Consider the following 22065-nt stretch of genomic DNA (forward strand, 5'->3'; position numbering starts at 1 on the left):
CACATTTGGAAAGACCGTAAGACCGTCAATTGCTAGAAATACTTGTACAGTCAAAGTAGTTGTTGCAAAATTTATTCAAATGGTAAGCGTGTGGAATCCTCCAAAGTCTTGAAGAACAGGAATAAGTGACAATGCAAAACTAGATATTCGGTAGTCATCAGAAGACAACCCCCACGCAAATTCTACAGAAATTCCATCACAACAAAATATTAGTCAGTCGTTTATAGTAAAGTTTTTAAAGAAAAAATACTAAAATCACACGAAGTTGTAACTCTCAGGAGATGGTCTGGATAGACCTTTGAAATTTTGCGATTGTAGTAATTACATACTAGGCAATGTTTTGTTTAAGTGGTGCAGTAAATCGACACAATTATCGCTACTGCGCTCGGGAAAATACCCACTGGTTTCAGACGAAACACACCCAGTGCCTCCAAAAAATTAATTTTTAGGTGAAACTCGTTAACGGTTGATTTATTGGTCATTTCTTTCGCGGTAATTTAACAGCTGACCGATATTTTGAACATCTTCGTATAGCAGTGATCCAGACCTAATTGTCGCATTTGCGACGTAGTCAATTTGAATATTGAATTTTAAATTCCATGAGATTAAAGATTTTTACAAGCTTTAATAATATTTATATTATTTAGTTATTATATATCAAGTATGAGGAGGATGTTGAAAACAATCGAGGGAGATAGGTCGTAAATATTTGAAATATAAAGTCAAAAATGATTCTTCGGTAAAGTATACTACATTCTAATATTATTAATAGGCATATTCTCATGAAATTTATTTAAAAAAACGCAAATATGAATTGGAAAGATACTCAAAGAATTCGGAAAGCAGTTCGGAAAAAATAAATAAAAAATAGGGAGGACCATTGAGAATATTGAAACTGAAAATAATTCAATTTTTTTTCATTTTTAACAATATTCTTTTTAAATAGTAACCTGAGAAACTTAGAAATCTTTGGGATAATATTTGATAAATAATTAGTTGAATATTTATTCAAAAATTAGTAAAAATACTTCAATCCAATCGCAAAAAAACATTTCATATTTCTTGAATGTTTCTCTTATTTTACATTAAAAAAAAGATTCACTTTAAATTTGTATTAAGTACGCTTATGTAATTTAAATAAAATTTTATTCATCGTCTCGCCCTATTTATGAATAAATTAGTTGTATTTGCGCTAAGGTTTTACAAAGAACTATTCCTTCTTCAAATGATCCTAAATTCTTCTCCATCCAATACTCTTCGTTTTATGCCATTCAATGTTTTTTCTGAACTTTCCCATGCCATATTTTCCTTGTTTTCCCGTTTTGCTTTTTTTTGTTATACTCTTCTTCTATTTTGGAACATTTAGGTTTATATATGTATGATTCCTAATCCTGTCCAATCTCGTTTTACCATCTCCATGCTCTGAATCTTATTTATTTGGCTATTGTGATGTGGTCCATTTTTCTGCCCAGAAAGTGAGTTTGTTGACTACGTTTGTGAAAATTTGTGTTTTCATTTCTTCTAGTATCTCTTGCTCTCTCAGGAAGGTATTTTTGATACTTTCAAAAATCAAAAAATATTCCTGCAGCTCATAGTCTCTCCTTTATTTCATCATTGATCCTCCCATTTTCATTTTGTTTTGATCTTAGGTATTTAGGAGATTACTTTTTTTCGTTACTTATGATTATATTATTTGTTTTGTCTCATTCTTACATTGATATCCTTGAAGCTTGCATTATATTTTCCCTCATTTGTGTTCGCTGTTCTTCCATCTTAAGCGATTAGTACTTCCGATACTTTGACCTCTTCCATATTCCAATATTCCAAATGTTATACTTCTTTAATTCAACATAACACTCCTTGCAGTGAGTGTTTTTTGCTTTTTGTAAGCTTTTATCAAAAACAATCGAGACAAACATTAGGCTTAGTATACATTCCTGAATTACCCCTCCCGTTGTCCTGAATGTTTTTTACATTTCATTTCTTGTTCTTTTACCATCAATATAATCTTATATATTCCGTTATTTTATCCACTTCTCTGTTTTATAGGATCTTCCATTATATTATTCCCGTATATATTATCTAAAACATTCTCAAGGTCTATAAAGCAAAGATGAATTCCTCCTGTTTCTTTTTTACTCTCACAAATTGGCCTTCTTAAAGTCTGTATTTGTAAAGAAAAAATCACGATTCATTGATATTGATAAGAAGCTTGCTACTCAAGTTTTGAGATATGATAACACTAATGTGAATATGTCAAATCTGACATCTGAGTTTTGGTGATAAAGCACTACCTCGATCCACCGTATTTCGCTGGTTTTTCGAATTCAATCGTAGTTACACTGGAAGATCGATATTTGTGAATATTACTTGAAGATTTGGCTGTTAAGAATTTTTGATCCTGTTGCATACCGCATTATTGACAATCGAAAATGCGAGCTCTTACACATCAGTTCAAACAAAAACGTTTTTGAACAGTCAAAATATCGAATTGATGGATTATCTGCCATTGGCACCCAAAGATTTCTTCTTATTCTCGCAAGATCAAAAAAAATTCGAGGTTTTCTAAACCTGACGAACCAATTGATATATCCAAATCACATTTTTTGGAATTACCTCAGCGGAATGGGAAGAATATTTCGACAATTGGTTCAAACGCATGTAAAAATGTATTGATCTCAATGATGGGGAATCTTTTGAATAACAATAAAGCCATTTCCAATTATAAATATTTGTTTTTATTCATCTACCCTCAAAACTCAAGTAGTAACCCTCGTATCTCATAGTATTCGCCGTTAAGTCGATATAAAATATTAAAAGATTGTAATCTCCATCAAAATTTTGGTTGCGGATATAGACAGATGGCTCGCATCAGCAGAATATTTAATTGCCACCACATAAGATTGCAATTTTGAGATAATAAGTAACAGTTATGATGCACTACACATTTTTGAAGCGGTACGAGATGTTGTAAAGTTTAAGATTAATTTCTCGGATGTGAAATATAAATGATTTGAGGCCACAATTTTATATAACCAATTCAGTAACAAGAAGATAAAGTTGTATTTTTGAAATTTTGGTAATAACATCCAACATTGTGTAGAAAAGTCATATAGTTCTGTAAACAACATAGCATTTGATGTAAAATAAAAAAATATTATCCCGAGCTGTTTGTCGCACCCGTATTCGAAATAATTTACCCAAACTTCATCGAATACTTTTTCAAACTCGTGTAATATTCATAGAGAAAATATTAAAAATAGGGTTTAGCATTTAAGTGAAATTGTTCTATTGGACTAGAGTGAATCTTTAATATTTTTTCTATGATAATAATATGATATATATCACAAAACAATATCCGCTTCATCAACATATTTTAAACAGAAGATTTTCTAAATATTTACTTCAAGTTATTTATTATCTGTTGACAACAAATGCAAATATCACGACCGCATAATACTATATTCAACAATTCCAAAGTTAAAATTATACTTATGAATTATAGTTATTAAAAAATTGTTTAAAAAAAAGTAGTATGTTTTTCTGTCACTAATTGGGTTTGAATATCATGAATTCGATGGTATTACGCCATAACGTATCAAGATACTAGCAGCCTGTTTTGTAAAGAAAAGCGAAATTCTATACAGTTATGGTAATTGGAAAAGAAGGTATTGTGAATTTTATTTGCCAACAGGAACCCTGTGTACAAGCTTTTGAAAACATGCGTACCTATTTTGTAAAGTCATCCATGAGTTTTCATCATGGAAAATTGGAAATGATGTGTGTTGACTCATTATTTCATTCTAGAAAAACAAAACAACAAAAACATATTCTAATTATTATTTTTATTGTTATTACTTGCATCGAGTACAAGCAAGAAATTTGGGAGGAAATCCAAAAATAACTCGACATTGCAGATAGGGGATTTTTTTTAACAAACTCTAGTGTTTGGTAAGAATAAACTATATCCTTTTATAATCACAAATAGTCCAGTAACTGAAGACCTGAATATATCGAAAGCTTGTGGCGCAATTTGTAGGTCATTACAAATACTTTCAAGGGAGAAAATCTTTAACACGATAGCGGCTAAGAATAGGCCCCTAAACCCTGGAAAATGGGTTTTCCGCCGATATCGGCCAAAATATAGGACTTAGAGAAATTTCCTTTAGACAAAAGATGGAGATCTTTTCATTATCTACAATAATGACCTCTACCAATTTTTTCGCAAGACAAAAGGCATAAGTAACTGTTCTGTTGAGTAATAATAATTCTGTTTTGTTTTTTAGTTGATTTTAGTATTTGTTTATCTTTTTCTTGAATATGTTGTTTATCATTTTTTCCGTATAATTATTTTTTTTCAATGCAGTTTTTACTTTTTGAATATCTAAGCATCTAAATTCGCATCTAAATTCAGAATCTGATAGTTGGATATATCTATCAACCAAACTGATCGTTTTGACAAAGGATCACATGATTTAAACTTCAAATGAAATTCAAATACCATAAGAACCAATTAGGTTTTGTATACCGTTCTGTTCTTAAAGTATTGTTAATTTTATATAATGTAACCAAGAAAATTAATTTTATTATTTTGTTAGATTTCGATTGAGATTTAAGTTTTTTTTGATAAGAATAAAATTTTTTATTTTCGTTTTCAATTTAATTTTTTGGTACAGCAGTAATGCAATCATATACATAACAGAAAAAGAATGATTTATATTAAATTTGCTTAAGACAGTTTTCTCAAGAATTATATATAAAATTATTAAAAAATATCATATAAATTGAATAAAATTTTTGCAAAATTTTTTTTCAGATGTCAAAAAGTAATATCACAATGTGATAGAGATGAATAATATTAGATTTCAATATACATATCTTAGATAATTAAAGAAAAATGAGTTTGAAAATTTGATTGATTAAATTATAATAACTTTTTTACACCTTGTTTATCATTAACTGATAATTTATTTTGTTTTATAAAGATCATTTCTTTGATTGTTAATGTTTGATAATTTTTTCTTGAGTTAATATTTTGGTGTTTTTGAAATCAAATTCATGTTTTTCATTTCGTTCATGTTTATGTAATGCATTACATTGTTTTCTGTTGAAGTAGCAATTAAAAATATAGGTTTGCATTTTAATTTCATTCAGAAATGTCTCAAATCTAAATATTTTGAAAACATACTCATCACACACATGACACACTGCTTTTCAATATGCGATGTAAACTGGGCAACGCAGATTTTTTGCCGTTGCTGCACTTTGTTATGCTGCGTTGCGCTACCCGGATCTTGCTATACAGCTCAATATGCGTCCAAGCTAAGTAAGTGACATATGACGTTCGAATTTCACACAAATATCAGAAAAGGTTGTACTAATTTAGAGAAAACAAAATGTTACCGATTCGATACACCATTCCGGGCAAATTTTTATGAAACCATGTATATGATTTTATATATTCCGTCTTATAAAAATATTTAACAAAAATATATGAATCATATTCTTTGAAACAATTAAGTTATAAGAATGCTAACAAAATATACCGAAGGTCGTACAGTTATTTCATACGTTAGAACGTGTAAAAAAAACATGCCATCAAAAATATCAGAACAATAATTTACAAATATTCTAGTGACAACTGCGTATTATCATTGAATAAATACTGAACTATGACTTTACGGTATGTCGAAAATGGCATCAAATAACAACTCTTCGATATCATTAACACAAGATATTGGGTCGTCGAAAATCACTTCTCGAGCTTCAGTAAGACCTTCTAATCTGGATCTCAGCTTGAAATCAAATAATTTGGAAATAATGGATGACTCCATTCCTACAACACCACTATTAGAGGAACGTGAAGAAGCTAGTGAAAACTTGATAGCAAAAAACTCTCAATATTTAGATGCCAATCAAAATTCAACTAACACTGTTCATTCAGAATCCCCCAACTACTGCTCCAGATTAAAATCACACGTTATACCAATAAACTCTCCTCCATCAGGTAAAAATCCCAAGAATTTAATGGAGAGCATATTGGTTGCAAAAATGGAACAAGCATCACTGGGTCATCCTGGTAGGCAGTTGGTGAGAACTGATAGCGCCGACTCCGCTAGCTCTTTTGGATCCGTTAATTCTCAAAAAGCAGGTGATGTGTGTAGATGCGACGATTGCTTATTGGGAATTGGTGATTATTGGCAACAGGATAATTCTGAAGAAAAAAGAAGAAAGGTAAGTCAAATCATATTAACTCAAATATTAATCGAAAAAATGTACTTATTTAATAGTTTCATTGAGTTTGTTGTTTTTACTAGATGAATACAGTTAGATTGAGATAAAGTATTAAATTAAAAAATGTGCTAGCAAAACTGTACCTTCAGTAAGTAAAAATTGAGTCAGCATTATTAAAAAAAGTTGCAAGTTAACGGTAGAATTTAAAATTCAGTGAATACAGTAACGGCCACTAAGAAGATAAAATTATTACGATACTTTCTGTTGAATGAAGACACATAATTATGGTATATGTAAATCTCTTGCTTGACTATTTACTACCAACCACTAACTATAACTAATTTAAATTTCTGACATAATCTGACATGACCTAATCTCTGTATGCAATGGCATCTGAAATCTTAATATAAGAAAGAATTTTTTGGAGCGTGGGGTCTAGAAAACCTAAAAATCTAAATAATATTGCTTTCAATATAAAATGAATATTATACAAATTCAAAAGAAATATTTACATTTGTAGATTTCTTGGTAGCTACGTAGATCCATCAGATCTACGTCTAATCTTATATTAAATAACATTGAGGATCGAAAGTCATATCTCACAATAAGTTTCATCAAATAATGAGAACAGAACTTGAATGTGAAGGACTTGACCCTTGTAACATGAATAGTATAATACAAAGAGTCGGTAATTTGGTATAAAATAAATAGCTCAAATAAATTTTTTTCACAAGTTGTCCTAATTTATATATATTACGTCGTGATTTAGTTAGGCAAATACTGTTATTTTGTTACTCGTGGCCGGGGTCGTTGATAAAATGGTAAAAATGAATTAATTAACACTTTATTAAATCTTACTTTATACACTAATTATAACACTATTAACAATTTCGTAACTACCATTTTGAACATTAGTTAACCTGATACCAAGTCACGTGTCTCCAATATTCAACTCTATTCTCTGCTGTGAACCCCTGATATATATATATATATATATATATATATATATATATATATATATTCTTGTAATGATCTAGAACATCGTAGAGCCTCCTAGAATGTCTGGTGATAGCCAACTTTTTCCAAAAACATCCTGAACATAGTTAAATGGTTATTCAATAGATAGAGCCACCCACAATTTCTTTTGTAATTTCCACTATATTAACTTATGATCATCATCGTTAGATAACGTTTGGCTCTGTCCCCCTAACAAAAACTATTTCAATTAGGTGTTTGAAATCGTACATAACCGCTAAATATTAAATTTATACTTATTTTCAATCGCAATAAAATTAAATTAACATACGATACCTTGATACTTGGCAACATGTATACATTATCATTTTATGAAAAACCAACAATATATGTTTTGAAGGAAAATATGGTGAACATTCAAGGGCTTCTTATAGTTGCGCAGGTACAATGATGTTCTAATTTTAAGGTTTTTTTTACGAAGTGATGTAGTCGAGGATAGTTGGGCACTGATTACTAGATTTCACTCTAATTAAGAACTTAGTTGTGAGTAGACAATGATAAATGATAAGAGTAATCAAAATTTTGATGAATATAGAGTGTACAATCGTTAGGTTCGAATCGAGAAAACGTGAGCACGGCTTGAAGACTGCGATAAGAAAAAATGCTTTTTGCTTAAAAAGTAAAAGGCGATGAATGTGAGGAAATCATTGTAGTGACGTTGAAAACTGATGGTTGCGGTGGGGAGATCCACAGGGAAGCGTATGGAAACTGAGTTCCAAAACGATGCAGTTAACCGTATGGCAGATGTATAAAAAAAACGTGTTAATAGTGCCGTACCCAAGAGTTCCGATATTCAGATGGATTATAATTCGAAACAGTTATTTTTGTTTTTGATATATGAAATAAAACTTCACAAATGAATAGATATTAAGATAGAGCGAGAACATGAACTGAAGTTACGCATCTATTCAGAGAATAATATTCCGGTCTGACACTCATTTCGCAAAGTGGCGTGAGTAAATTAGAGAAAAAATTACAGGAAAACAACCATATAATACTCATCGAAAAACTTTCTCTAGTGGATAAATGAAAATGAAAGTACCAGGTATTAATTAATATTAATATAAATTGAATCTTTACATACAGTGCCCCATGAAGTATATGGTCTACTAAAAAATACGTAGATACTTTTTATATTTTGAGATATCACGAAAATAAATGAGCTAGAGTCAAGTTGAATTTTCTGGAAGCGTTGGTCATATTCATACCCTGTTTACTGCCACCACTATACCAAAACTTATTATCACACTATCTGACCTCCATTTTGATAACGAACTTATCGTATTCAAAGAGACCGAAACATTCTGGTATAGAACATTCTGTCTTCTGATGATTCTAAGCTGTTGTTGAATAATGAGGTAAATCGACACAATTATCGATATTAAGCGGGATGAGGGAAGGTCCCACTCAACCTCAATAAAAAATTAATGTTTGGGCTCATTGGAAATTAAGTTGTACGACCAATATTCTTAGACGAAACTTTCATTGGAGTATTTTTGAAAGTTTTGCAGTAAGAATGATTGCAGTATTTGGCTAATTTGTTTTCTAACCCAGTACATTTCCACGCATATGTATAGGTAAATAATTAAAAGACTAGGTAAGATGAAATGAAATGAACAACAGTATAGGCTTTGGTTAATTGAAATGAATAAATTAATTATAGAATAATCATTTGATTACTTGTTATCCATAATTGTTTTCCATAACTCAGTTATATTTCATCATCTTGTAATTGTCAAGAAATAAAAATTTCATATTTGGAAGCCATGTGAAACTTTATACATAATTAAAATAACCATCTAAATGACAGTGTTGTCATTCAACAAAATAAACGATGACGTCGTATCTCTTAATTATATATCAACAAAGACTTGACAAAGAATGATTATGAAATTGATTAACAAAACAATGTAATCTGATGAATAGTCAGTCATTATATTATAAAGCTTATGTTATGCATCTAGAACACATTTGGATTCTAATCAGATTCGTGACGCCGCAAGACATAATCAACAATTACTGTTTTTGACTGGAGATCCATAGAAAACAAATTAGAGAATACTGATATTATCGTAATTACCAATAGATATTTATAATTTGAAAAACTTCATGGACCCATATGATTTTAAATTTATTGACATTCAAGTGCATTGGCCAAAGAATCATTATACTGATCTAATGTATTGATATATTCGGGTTCTCTGAGGGACTTTAAATGTTAAGTAAATTTTGTAAACAAAGGATCGGTTAATATTCGTGTTGCTTTAGTGCTAAATAGTAAGCTGTCATTACTTAATTAATTAATAATTTATAAATACTTAATTTAAAAGTTGAATTGGCCGATTTCAATTTTATTTGGGCTTTCAATTAGGCACTGAAATGAAAGTTAAATCTGTAAGGGATGCCAAAAAATGAACGCTGTTGATCTTTGCCACAAACTTTGACGCTTCACCAGATGGTAATAAGCCATTAAGATTGAAAGTTGAAACAAATCTATCCATTGTTTTAAGTTTAGCAATCTAAATTTCAATCTAAACTTTGTTTAAAATTTCATGTAGTTATTATTCCTGCTCTATTGAAAACTGAAATTCTATTGCCAGATATAATTGTAAACAATTCTGACATAAGTAATCACACAGACTTTAGAAGATCGCATAGAAGCATGCAAGATGTCGGTACAAAAATGCTTCGCATAGTCCACAGGCGTAATAATTATTGTTGATCTGACAAATATACAACATAATTTTAGTATCAGCTTACTCGTGGTAACAAGAAAGATGAGAGTCGATCACTCTTTTCTTTTATTATCAGATGATACTTCATATCACTGATCAAAATTTAATTTGAAAATTTGTCTCTTGATAAAAGTCACTCATCTCTCGTTCAGTCTTTAATTAAAAATTCTTCAAATGTTTCTTTAAAATTGAATTTCGTAATAATTTACTAAATTATATGGAGTGATTTTCTTTTTTTATGTCATACTGTGTTTCGTTATCTTCGATTCTCAGATCATGTTCCAAAACCTTCACGCTAGGTTTGTTGTATTTTTCAAAAATTATGTTTATTTTTTTGTAGATATAATTCATTGGAGTAAGTAATTCGAGATTTTACTATAATTGTCGGTATATTCTTCAAAGTATGTATAAAACCCATCAATTAAATGATATCTGCATTTATTATCACGGATTTTAGAATTTTATAAAGGAAAGGAGTCGATTTACGTCGCCATCAAAAACGGGTTTCAGATATATTCCAAGAACGACAAGAGATATCCAAAAAAGTTGTAATTTTTTTAACTGTAAAACAAACAGTTGTCATTTTTTTTTATTTTTGATTCAAATTAATGTATGCTTGTGCATACTACCGCGTCGAACATTTTTCTTATCTAAATCTTCATCAAAAATTAAAATAATACAAGTGATATTTGTGTGATAGAATTTTTTTTAACATCTCTTTCGAAACATAGCCTAAATGCGAGAACCCGTTGAGTTATTTTTCAAATATATTTTCAGCAATATATACCACTTTTTTGAAAAATGGTATTAGAATCGAAATTCCCCGCATTATACTCTACGGCTGCCAATTTTAATTAAGTTGTTGTTGATGAAAAAAGTGGTACCGTGAAATTGACAGGTTACGCGTGTAGGATTGGGAAAACATACCGCTTTATTTCTAGGACAACATAATTACTTCATTATACACATATTCACTAAGTCACTCTCAAAAAATTAGCCTGTTAGTAATTATTTATATGACCTGGTTATTTGGACGTATTGGGAGTGGCGGACGCTCCGATCGATCAAACCTTGGTTTCTTCAACCTTTCAAGTAAATATATATATTTTATTAAAACTTCTTGAGCTTTTAGGTTAATTATTTATTTGGATTTTATTTTATCTTGACGTTGCGCTTTTTACTAGAAACTTTATCAGAAGACTTAAAATTAAAATGATTAAAAATAATTGAAAATTCGATAAAACATGAAATAAAACTCTTTTAAAATTATTTCCTCTCACCCCGTTTTCTTGTATTATTGATACATAATACTTATTCCTTCTACTGGTTACATTCGGTATTCTTGCTAGCAGTTGCTTGATGTTTCCTACTACTAAAAAGTGATCTATATTTACGTTAATACCTCTGTAATTTCTCACATTTTTCTCCTACCACCACCTATATATCATACCTTGGGGTTTTCTCTAGTGCGCTTGCCATAAAACTCGCATGTATGTGTTAATTCTTCATTTTCTGTAGGTTTATGTCCATTGGTTATTGTTATTTCCCTGTAGTTACCCGGTAAAGTTGATGAAACTGCTCATTTATGTTTCTTGCAAGGATAAAATGTCTATTTTGTACTTCTTTTTTGATTACTAGATTCCACCAAGCTCTTTCCTCAAAAGTCGACATTACATTTCAAGTACCGACTTTCATTATATCACTTCGATCTTTCGTTTAACCCTTCGTTAGTTTTACATTTTCTTGTACTCGCTTCAATATTTATACTATTTATAACACCACCATTGACGTCGTTGAATCTGTAAAATTTTTAGGGCTTGTTGTGGTGCGACTCAATTTGAGCGAATTTTTAAACTACAAAAAAGAACTGTTAGATATTTGCTCGAATTAACAGCAGGGCTCACTGCAGGGACTTCTTTGAAAGATTAAAAATTCTGACTTTTCCTTCCTTATTTATCTTTGAATCCGTTTGCCTAATTAGTAAGAACGCTTCTCCAATTTCAGTAAGATCGTTGCACGGCTATCCACTAAGAAACGCGGAGCAAGATCTTTTCCTACCTACTCCACGTTCAGAATTAGTTGAGGGATCAATATTTTACAATACAAAAAAATGCACAATCACTTGCCATTTGAAATCAAATCGATATCATCTTTTCCCGCATTCCGCAATAATTTGAAGGCATATTTACTGGAAAGTGCCTTCTACTCTGTAAACTCTCTATTCTAATAATAATATTCAATTCTGGACATGCTGCATACTGATTTAATTTTTGCTATGGACTTATCTACTAATTATTACCTATTACTGTTACCTATAATTTAGTTACTCATTGTGGTTTTATTCTGTATATTCTGTATATTGAAATTTTATTTCATTTGTTCTATCTTTATATAGTTATTTTTATGTTTGTTTTTTTAGTTTTTTCAAGCTTTTGTCTACAAATTGTAACAATTTTTGGACAATAAGCATTATACCATTTAGCAATTTCCTTATCCATTTTCTTACTGTCGTCTCGATTGTACTCTTCCTCACTCTTCATTCCTTTTCCCCTTTCTGCTTTTGAGATCGCTTTTATTTGATTCTTAATTATTTGCTCCTTCTATGTGAGCTCCAAATTTATAATAATTTTTTGGGGTAACATTCTTAATTGGCGTTTGTTGCTTAATATATCTATTTTTTCTCTCTACTATACAAAGCTCATCCCCCACTTGTCCTGCATTTTTTTAATTAAAATCGATTTCAAGCCCCTTCAACATGAAGTTCCCAAACTTTTTATATTTTTAAGGGTTTATCATCGTTTGTATTGGTCTTCAGACTCGACATTTTGAAGTTTTTCTTTTTGGCCTTTCTTTCTAAACCATCTAGCTTCCCTGATAAACCATGGCATATGTACTATTTTGAGCTAAATAATATTCAAAATCAAAAGAAAATCGTAATAATCCTCAACCCGCGTATTAATATTTATATATAAGGTGGATTACTTGTTGTTTACGCTGTTTATTACCTATAGTATATCATTAAATTCATATTCTAATCTAAACAATAATATAAAAAATGTTTAACTCTGGATATTATGATATGTATATTCAATCGTCTCCGATACGCTCGCCACTAATGGTACAATCTTGTTTATAAGTAACTGCGTACTCTCATAAATCAATATCATTTGTTTGAATTGATATCTAAGGAATTTTTAAAGAGGAGTTTTTTATTCTTTTTTCAAGCTTATCTTCAAGCTAGACATTTTAAAAGCATTCGTAGAAAACAGGAATGTTTTGAAACCGATACAAGAGAAATCAGAAGATAAGTGATGGTCTGTAATATTTTGATAAGCATTTGGTATTGAATCCGTCTATCATTTATCAATAATATAGTTTAAATAAAATGAAATTGAATGTCTTCTATCAATTATGCAAATACAATGTGCATTTATACATTTAATACAATGTAAGTATCAACTTTGAATCTAATTTATATCTAAAAATAAATTGAATAAGTAGCTTGAAAATCAAATATCCATTTTATGATGTTTTTATCCGTAACTACACTTTGAAATACTTTATTATTATTACTGTTACCATTACAAAAAATTGTAATAAAAACTAATAGTGTAAAATGGTTTCATTAGTAATGTGACATCAGTATATTTTTTGTTGTTATGGTAACTAAAAAAGTAAATTAATTAGAAATTTGCCACTTAAAATGAATTCTTTGACCCCTACAGTGCAAGCCTCATTTTTACCATTATTATCAGAGTGACCCGGTACCCAAACGAGCTGGACCTTGCAACTGCTGTCGCTCACTCATTCTCGTATGACATTTTTGTACTCCAACATACCATTTTAGCCGTTATGGCTTCTTCGACGGCTCTGCTATCTGATCATATTCAGATTGCTCTGTTTTTATGGCGTCAGCTAAGTATGGTAGAAAACTTATTTTGAGGTGTCCTCTGCAGAAGCCTGCTCCGGCCAAACTATTCGTCCTGGAGCCATCTGTGTAACAGGTGAAGGCTTAGAGCCATTGGTCCATTACTCTTTGTCAGTGATATGTGACTCCAAGGCCTTACTGTTAACAGTCGTAGGCGCCATTTGATCACATTGAACACAATTATCAGTATAATTATTAATATAATTATTATTATATTGCGTCCAGATTTTCGCGTAACTTGTTGCTCTAGTATGCTATTCGTTGAGGAGATCCCGCCTGTATTCTGTCCTCATGGCTTTGAATTGAATCATTGGGTTCATAGGTGGAAGATCCATTAATGCGTCAAGGCCTCTAGTTAATGTCGTACAGATAGACTCTCTGATTGTAAGTCACGCGAGGCGCTGAACCCAACTGCCCGCTAGTTTTTACTTTCTCCGTACAGGACCACCAGGCGGTTAATCCGTTCTTCATGAGAAGAGGTTTGACAGTTTTATATATATATAAATATGGCTGAGTTTATTTTCCCAATACTGCTTTTATTAAGGGTTTAAGACATCGGAAAATACATATAGTTTTTTGAAGAATAGTTTAGAGATTTATTGTAATTGATGTGTTCCAATTTAGATGACATTATAAAACAGATGTTCAATCAGGGGTATCAGTGATCACTGGGTAAGAAGTGATTTTAATTAATTAAAGTTTCAGAAACAGGTTTATGTGGAAAAACATGTTTCTATCAAATCACATTTGTGTAAGTTGAAATTTGTGTTTCGGTGTGTCATTGATCACTAGGCAACAAGTGATCAGTTAAAACACAAATTTGATAAAAACATATTGTTTTTCCCAAATATACCTGTTTCTGAAACATTAAATAAAAAAATATTTATTGTGTATATTGGTTCTCACACTTTTGTGACCGTACTAATAACATGGATTTTTTCTACAAATCTTCATCGAACTTATCCACGTATTACGTAAGAACGCCACTGTATTTGGTTTGCGAAATGGTTTCATAAGAAGCTGGACAGTGTTATCACACGATCCATACTAAAAATTTGTTATCATCTAAAAAATAAACACAGGAAAGCCATATATTGTTTAATCAATGCCACCCATTATGTTCAAAGTCACTTCCGATATTAAAAGAATTTTGAAAATCAACTACACAAAAGTCCCAAAATCTCACAAAATAATCGCAGATGTTAGTTTAGCTACCACTTTGATACTAATTTTTTCAACCAATTCTTGGCAAAAGTTGTTGAATATTCGAAAATATGGATTTGTAAACTGAATTTTTGACAAATCCGCATAAATGAAAATCTAATGTCGTCTCATTGGGGAATCTAGGTCGCTTAGAGAACTTTTGCGACTTATCTTGGTAATACTCTTTTGGGAAAACTCTAACCGCATTTGAATTATGTATAGGAGCAGCATCTAGTGAGAACTATAGTTTCTCGTTACTGTACGTACAAGATCAAGTAACGAATCGTTTTTCAAGAAATGCAGAAAGCACATAACATCTAAAAATTGTTGACATTAAATAACTACTACCGTTCACAATTTATTATCATCAGAAAAAAATATTTTCTTATCTTTTCTTTTCAATACCTACATTTTACACTTAAAATAGTTTAAAGTAATGACATTTCTCTTAGAGTGGATCTAGACTTTTCAGTTATGTTCTTCAAGGAAACGTCCTATTCAATATGATAATAATTCCTTGTATTTCGAGATGTTTAGTTACTGAATTCGTGTACAAAATTTCGTTTTTAACGAGTATCAATGGGTACTAATCATATCTATTCAGTTTTATCAAGCAATATCAACTTTGCAGCTATATTAAATTGACATTGATTGCATTTTTTCAAATAGATTTTCAAAATTTTTTTGTAATAAAAATTTTGGATCAAGCCTTCATCCACTCTATACAATACGGTCCATATGTATGGAATAAATAAAATTTTGGCGTTATTACTTACTACTCGTAAGTGAAAAAACCTAAAACAGTTCGAAAATTTTTAATAAGAAAGGGGGTAGTGTGGAACCTTGTTGAAAAGGGATTTTAGTCCTCTAATCAGCAATATAAAGTTTTTTTTTAATTTGTTGGAATAATAACTGAGAAAATTGATTTTCAAGATGTAAAACTTTATTAATGTCAAAAAACTTTATGTAGAATGAAGATATATTATTTAGAATGTATTTTTCAATGTACTTTACAATTGAATTGAATGTTCAAAATTACGTCATTCACTTCTGGACAATAACCGAGGCGATGCTGGAATTCTCGTACATTTTGTATGACCTCAGGGGTTATTTTGTTAATTTCTTCTTTCAAATCAGCAATATTGTCTGGTCTATTAAAATATACTTTAGAAATAATCAGGTATTTTCGTATCTATGTTGCTAAACATCAGGAGAAAATCTGACGATACTAAAATATTAGTCAACGAACCAAATAAACAAGTCAAGAACTAAAAAGGAGATTTGTTAAATTTTTAATAATAAATACCCTGGTCAACACGTTTCGCAGTATACAGTTAGCAAAATTGAAAAAAAGTTTCGTGAAACTGGACACGTAAAAAATATTAAAAAACCAGGTAAAAATATGCAATTTACTGATGAAAAATAGTAAGATGTACTTCTAGAGGCTGAGGAAAACAATATTGCTGATTCAAAAGTTAGGTTAACGGAAAAAATTTACAAAGTAACCCCTGAGGTCATGCAAAATTTTGTACGAGAATTCCAAAATCGCCTTGGCTTTTGTCAAGATTTGAATGGTTAGGTTAGGTTATTTTGAACTTGAACATTTAATTAAATTGTAGAATACGTCGAAAATTACATTCTAAATATCATGCGACATTCTTATCTTCATTCTACGTAATGTTTTGTGATAGAGACATTATCAAAATGTTACATCTTAAAAATTAATTTTCTCAGTTACGATTGTACCAAATTTAAAAAACTTTATATATTGTTGAACAGAGACTCTTTCCAACAAGGTGCCGCACGACCCCCTTTCTTATTTAAAATTTTCGAGGGTTACTTATAATTCAGAGGGACAATACTTTTATACTGTAAATTGTCAATTTAAGAATAAAAATCGACCTGCTTCAGGTAATCAGAAAAATAATAAATATATTTAATCAGTACTGAGATAATGCGGTCTAGAGCGGTGACAAATGATAGTAATTTTTCCTGGGAAACCCTAGAAGAATTCATTAGGTCTAAAATTCTCTAAAACTATACATACCAATATAAGATAAGATTATATTAAACCAAGTTTTTCAAACTTTTAACGACGTTTTGCAAATGCTACATTCCAAACATAGCCTAAAGCTAGGTTTATAAAAGCAATTGTGCATTTGGGCAGTTGGCAATAATTTCAGATGTATTGAGGTTCTAAATAATAATAATACGTAGGTTGCGTGTACATATAATTTTCGATCTATAAAAGTTGAAATGTTTTGTCAATGGATAACTTGCGCATTCGCCATTTTATTACCTCCTAATGTTTAAACTACCGATTCAGCTGTGATAATATACAGTGTGGTTCCAAATGAATAACACTTTGCATTTCCAATTTTGTACTTCACAGTTCAATATTTTGAATAATATCTGCTATCAATTCGACTGCAATAAACTCGTTTAATTTTTGTTCCTAATTAATTCCTAAATAAGGTGAGTTTTGTTTTTAAGGGGTCTCGTTAAAAAGTATTTATATCACTAAACATATATTATTTAAAAATAAGCCAGAGTCCAAATTTTTATATTAATAAATTAAATGTGCATTAGCTCTTATTATTTTGAGTAGATACCAAGAGCCACTAGGCAGAGATTTTTACTGTTATTGATGCAATTAAAATAAAACACTTCATACAAATTTTGACACTTAATTACCTTAGATAATCTCAACCAAATAGATCAGAAGCAAGGAAAGATTTATAAAAAATCGGTAACCGAAAAAACATTTTGGCTATGAAGAGTGTATGTTAAAATTCTTTGACAAACATACAAAGAAACCAAATCCCTTTAGATACAAAAGGTATTTTTTTAAATGCAAAATGTGGTTACTTAGTACTCGTGTACGTTGTTATATACCAGAGTAACAATTAAAAAAAATATTACAAGCTTTTGGATGATAAATATGTGAATCTGAAAGAAATTTTATAATATTCAATTATTGATACAATGGTTCGAAAACTCAAAAATTTAAACAAAGAAGAAATATTATTCATGTAGAACGTCTATCGTCTATAAATATGAGCATATATGGCCGTTTCAGATAAACTTCTATTTTACATGAGAGAGGTGAAATAATGTGCAGTTGTATGGAACGTATAATTGAAAAGGTTGATAGAAGCTAAGTATTTCTTTCTCCTTTTTGTCTGCATTTATGGCGTTTATTTGGGTAGCATCACTCTCTTTGATATCGGTGTAAACTTTATAACACCAATTGGTCACTTTAGGTGATATTATATCTCATGAGCTCCCTCATTTTCTCCGGAGTAATAGATTCTGTGGTCTCCCATTTTCACTTCTGCGTTGGGTCATCTTATTTCTGATACTCCTATGACCTCCGTTTGCATGGTCCTCATTTCCTGTATTCCATTGTTAATTTTTTCTGTTTTCGCATTTTAACTGCAGACTTTGATTCTACTTCTGCACTTTTTTTACCTCCTGGTAAACTTTTTACTGCCCTCCCAGAAGAAGAGGTTTATTGAGCCTCATCCTTTTGAATCTTCAATGAGGTATCGTGTACTGTTTTTCTTTCATATCCTCCCACCGTTGGCCGCATTCCGCGGATCCTCCGCCTTCAGGAGAGGGCTCTCTAGGTCTAGAAAAAAAAAGTGCCCGGAGCCGAAACAAGGAAGAAATATTATTCATGTAAAACGTCTATAGATATGAGCGTATATGGCCGTTTCACATAAACAGCGACGTCAATACTAAAACTTTAATTTTACATGTGAAATAATGTGCAGTTGTATGAAACGTATACTTAAAAAGGTTGGTAGAAGTCGAGTATTTCTTCCTTTTCTTTGTCTACATTTATGGCGTTTATTTGAAGTAACATCACTCTCTTTGATATCGTAACACATTTGGGGCCACTTTTGGTGATACTATAACGCCAACTTCGTATTCATGAACTCCCTCATTTTCTTCAGAGTAATAGATTCTGTGGTCTTCCATTCTCACTTTCATCTAATTTCTGTTTTTCCGATGATCTCCGTTTGCATGGTCCTCACCCCTGTATTGCATTATTAGTTTTTCCTGTTTTTGCAGTTGTTTTCACTTTTTAACTGCAGACTTTGATTCTACTTCTGCACTTAAATTTGTTACCTCTTGGTAAACTTATTACTGCCCTCCCTGGAGAAGAGGTTCACTGGACCTTATCCTTTAGGATCTTCATGAGGTATCGTGTCCTGTTTTTCTTTCTCTGCTGTTGGCCGCATTCCGCGACTCCTCCGTCTTCAGGAGCCGGTTCTCTAGCTCCAGAAAAAAAGAGTGCTCGGAACCGTTGGCTTTCAAAGGTGGATTTTTTATGCCGACAATCGTTAGATGGCCAGAGCCTCGTTGATAGGAGCAGGGTGCATCACAGGCAGGTAAGGTTGACATTGATGAATTTTTCGCATCAACACCCCACTGTTCAATAACAGATTATGTATACAACTTTATTTTCCATAGCAGTTTTTACTGAATACACTGTTTACACCACACCTACAGCAAAACTCACAATTACACTGTCTGATGCGAGTTTCGATAACCAAGTTATCGTATTCAGTTTAGAAACGCGCGTCAGACAATGTAATTGTCAGTGTTGGTGTGAACAGTGTGTTCAGTATGAATATCACCAATGGTTTCAGAAATACCAACATAGCAGTTTTTGTTTCAAAAATCAGTCGTTGATTTGCGAAATGAACATAAACTACTTTTCATACGTTCAAAAATCACAAAAGTCGAAAGAAAGATTAAGTCTGGTAATTAAATATCACGTATTTCCGAAGAAAACATTTTGTGCTTCTCCTGAAGCAAACTTTAGCTAATGAAAGTTGGTTAACGTTGCCTAATATTCAAAAAACATTCGTACCTTTTGCTTACAGTACCATAATCATTCTTATAATGATATTAAGCGAACACTAACAGTTAGCATATAAACGTAAATTCAATTATTATACAGTTTCTCTCTCTCCCTCTCTTGATCTTAAGGTCATGTGAACTATAAATAACGTTCGATAAAAAACAATGTGCCATTAGTAGTATATTAATGCAACGTAAATAATCAGTACGGACGTCATTCAAGAATTGCTAAAATATTAATCATCAAATGAAAACAACACTGACACGAACATCTGTCTCTTTACATTACCTGCGTATTAAAAAATAATAATTGAGTTTTTTGCTTGAGACTACACTGTTTTTAATGATATCCATCGTTACGTAAATTCTATGAAATCATTGACATTCAAAAATGTTGTGAGATTTTATTAGCTAAGAAAACTAGATAATTGAAAGTAATATTCCTTAAACAATCTTCTGTATTAAAGAAAATTAATTCTGCGAAATAGTTGAAAAAAACAACGTTCTAAGTCAATCAAGTGAAGTTAATTAAAATGTACCGAGTGTCCTACATTTGAGGGTATTATTATTAGAATCTCGAAAACGGTAAAATATACAGTAACTCATAAATTGTGCTAAGGGATCGATAATTCAAATCAGATTTTTAATATTCTTTTTTGTTTTTAAGTTAATTGAAAAGGAATTTTGTTTGTATGTAGAGGAGTTAATTTTCAAAATAAGCGACAGTTTCAAAACAAGGTTTCTTCAATTTTAGTTTTCCAGACTGATTGAACAGCTTACTTTGGATATCAGCAAAGATCATTTTCGACTCAAGGGAGACGGGCAATCATATTAAATGAGAAAAAAATTACTATTAAAAAATTATTTACAGAAAGAAAAACAGAACGATACTCAACCTTAATGATGAGTAAATACAAGACCAAGGCCAAAACCAAGTTAGTTTCGGTGTTTGTCTTGCGGTGTATTAAGTGGTCTTGGTCTTGCACAGTCCAGTTTTTGTCTTAGTCTTGAACCAAGACTAAGGAGGCATTTTTTTTAAAGAAATTTGTAACTGAATATGGATAGTTTTTCAAATGTAATTGAAGGATTGAGAAATAAGGAATGGAGTGTTTTTTTGATCTATGAAATTTTTTCGGCCTCTCTGTTTCTCTTTTTACAGTAATAATAGTATAGTAAAATAAAATTCCCAATTTAAGTGGTTTTTCTTGCTTTGGTGTATTTTTTTACAGGGTTCAAGTCAACTTCTCCAATTATTTAAACTTTCTTCGGATAGAGCGACACTTGGAATTAATAATTTTACACTTGGATAAAATGTTTGGTAATTATTTAGAATTGGGGCTCCAGGCAAAAATCGCTCCAAAAAATTTTTCACGTATTTGGGGTTGTTTCTGAGTGTACAAATAGTAAATTTAAAGACATATTATTTTCATTATTTTAGACATTACATGGTACAACTTACATATGATAAATCAATGATTTCTTTAAAATCGTTGGTCATACATTTCAGAAGGTAGCAAAACGAGGCGAGGAGAAGGAGTGTTCCCCCCTTCGTCCTCCTTCGGCCACGCACTTATTTTATTAGAACTTTGATGTACATAAACATGTGATATAAGCGATAAACTTTTTGTTTACACTAATCCGACGATTACTGAGAATTTTATCTCTCCCATATTAAGATATCATGATTTTCACTACTAAAAATTCACATTCTTTCACTTTTATTGAATATGAAACCTCATGGAATATGTCTCCCCACCTTCAATTATCTAATTCTACCTAATGAAATAGTTTCCAGGTGGTGAAAAATTTTTTGGAGCGATTTTTGCCTGGAGCCCCAATTCTAAATAATTACCAAAAGTTCTAAGTCAATCAACAACAAAACCTTTTTTTAGCCTTTAATTTTTGTTAATTGAAAAACAACAAAATATTATACATCATATGTGTGTAGTGTGACAAGACAAAGACGAATTTAATAATTAAACAGTTTTTACAAATATTTTTTTTTTTTTCAAATTGAAAAAGATGAATTTATTATTAGGAATTATATTTTTTTTATCA

The 22065-nt window shown here is 30.9% G+C and overlaps 2 protein-coding genes across 4 annotated transcripts in view; both read left to right on the forward strand.

The window, feature by feature from the left end:
• Nucleotides 1-22065, forward strand: part of LOC130900180 (uncharacterized) — a 265111-nt gene that overhangs the window by 129959 nt on the left and 113087 nt on the right. The gene's annotated exons all lie outside the window — the stretch shown is intronic.
• The window catches only part of LOC130900184 (uncharacterized), a 77564-nt gene that overhangs the window by 29674 nt on the left and 25825 nt on the right, over nucleotides 1-22065 (forward strand). The window contains exon 2 of the mRNA XM_057810631.1: nucleotides 5636-6234. Within this exon, the coding sequence (XP_057666614.1) occupies nucleotides 5686-6234 (549 nt within the window). The 5' untranslated portion in view covers nucleotides 5636-5685. The remainder of the gene's footprint in view (nucleotides 1-5635; nucleotides 6235-22065) is intronic.

The sequence above is a fragment of the Diorhabda carinulata genome, chromosome 12 (genome assembly GCF_026250575.1).
Source record: "Diorhabda carinulata isolate Delta chromosome 12, icDioCari1.1, whole genome shotgun sequence".
NCBI classification, from domain to species: Eukaryota; Metazoa; Arthropoda; class Insecta; order Coleoptera; family Chrysomelidae; genus Diorhabda; species Diorhabda carinulata.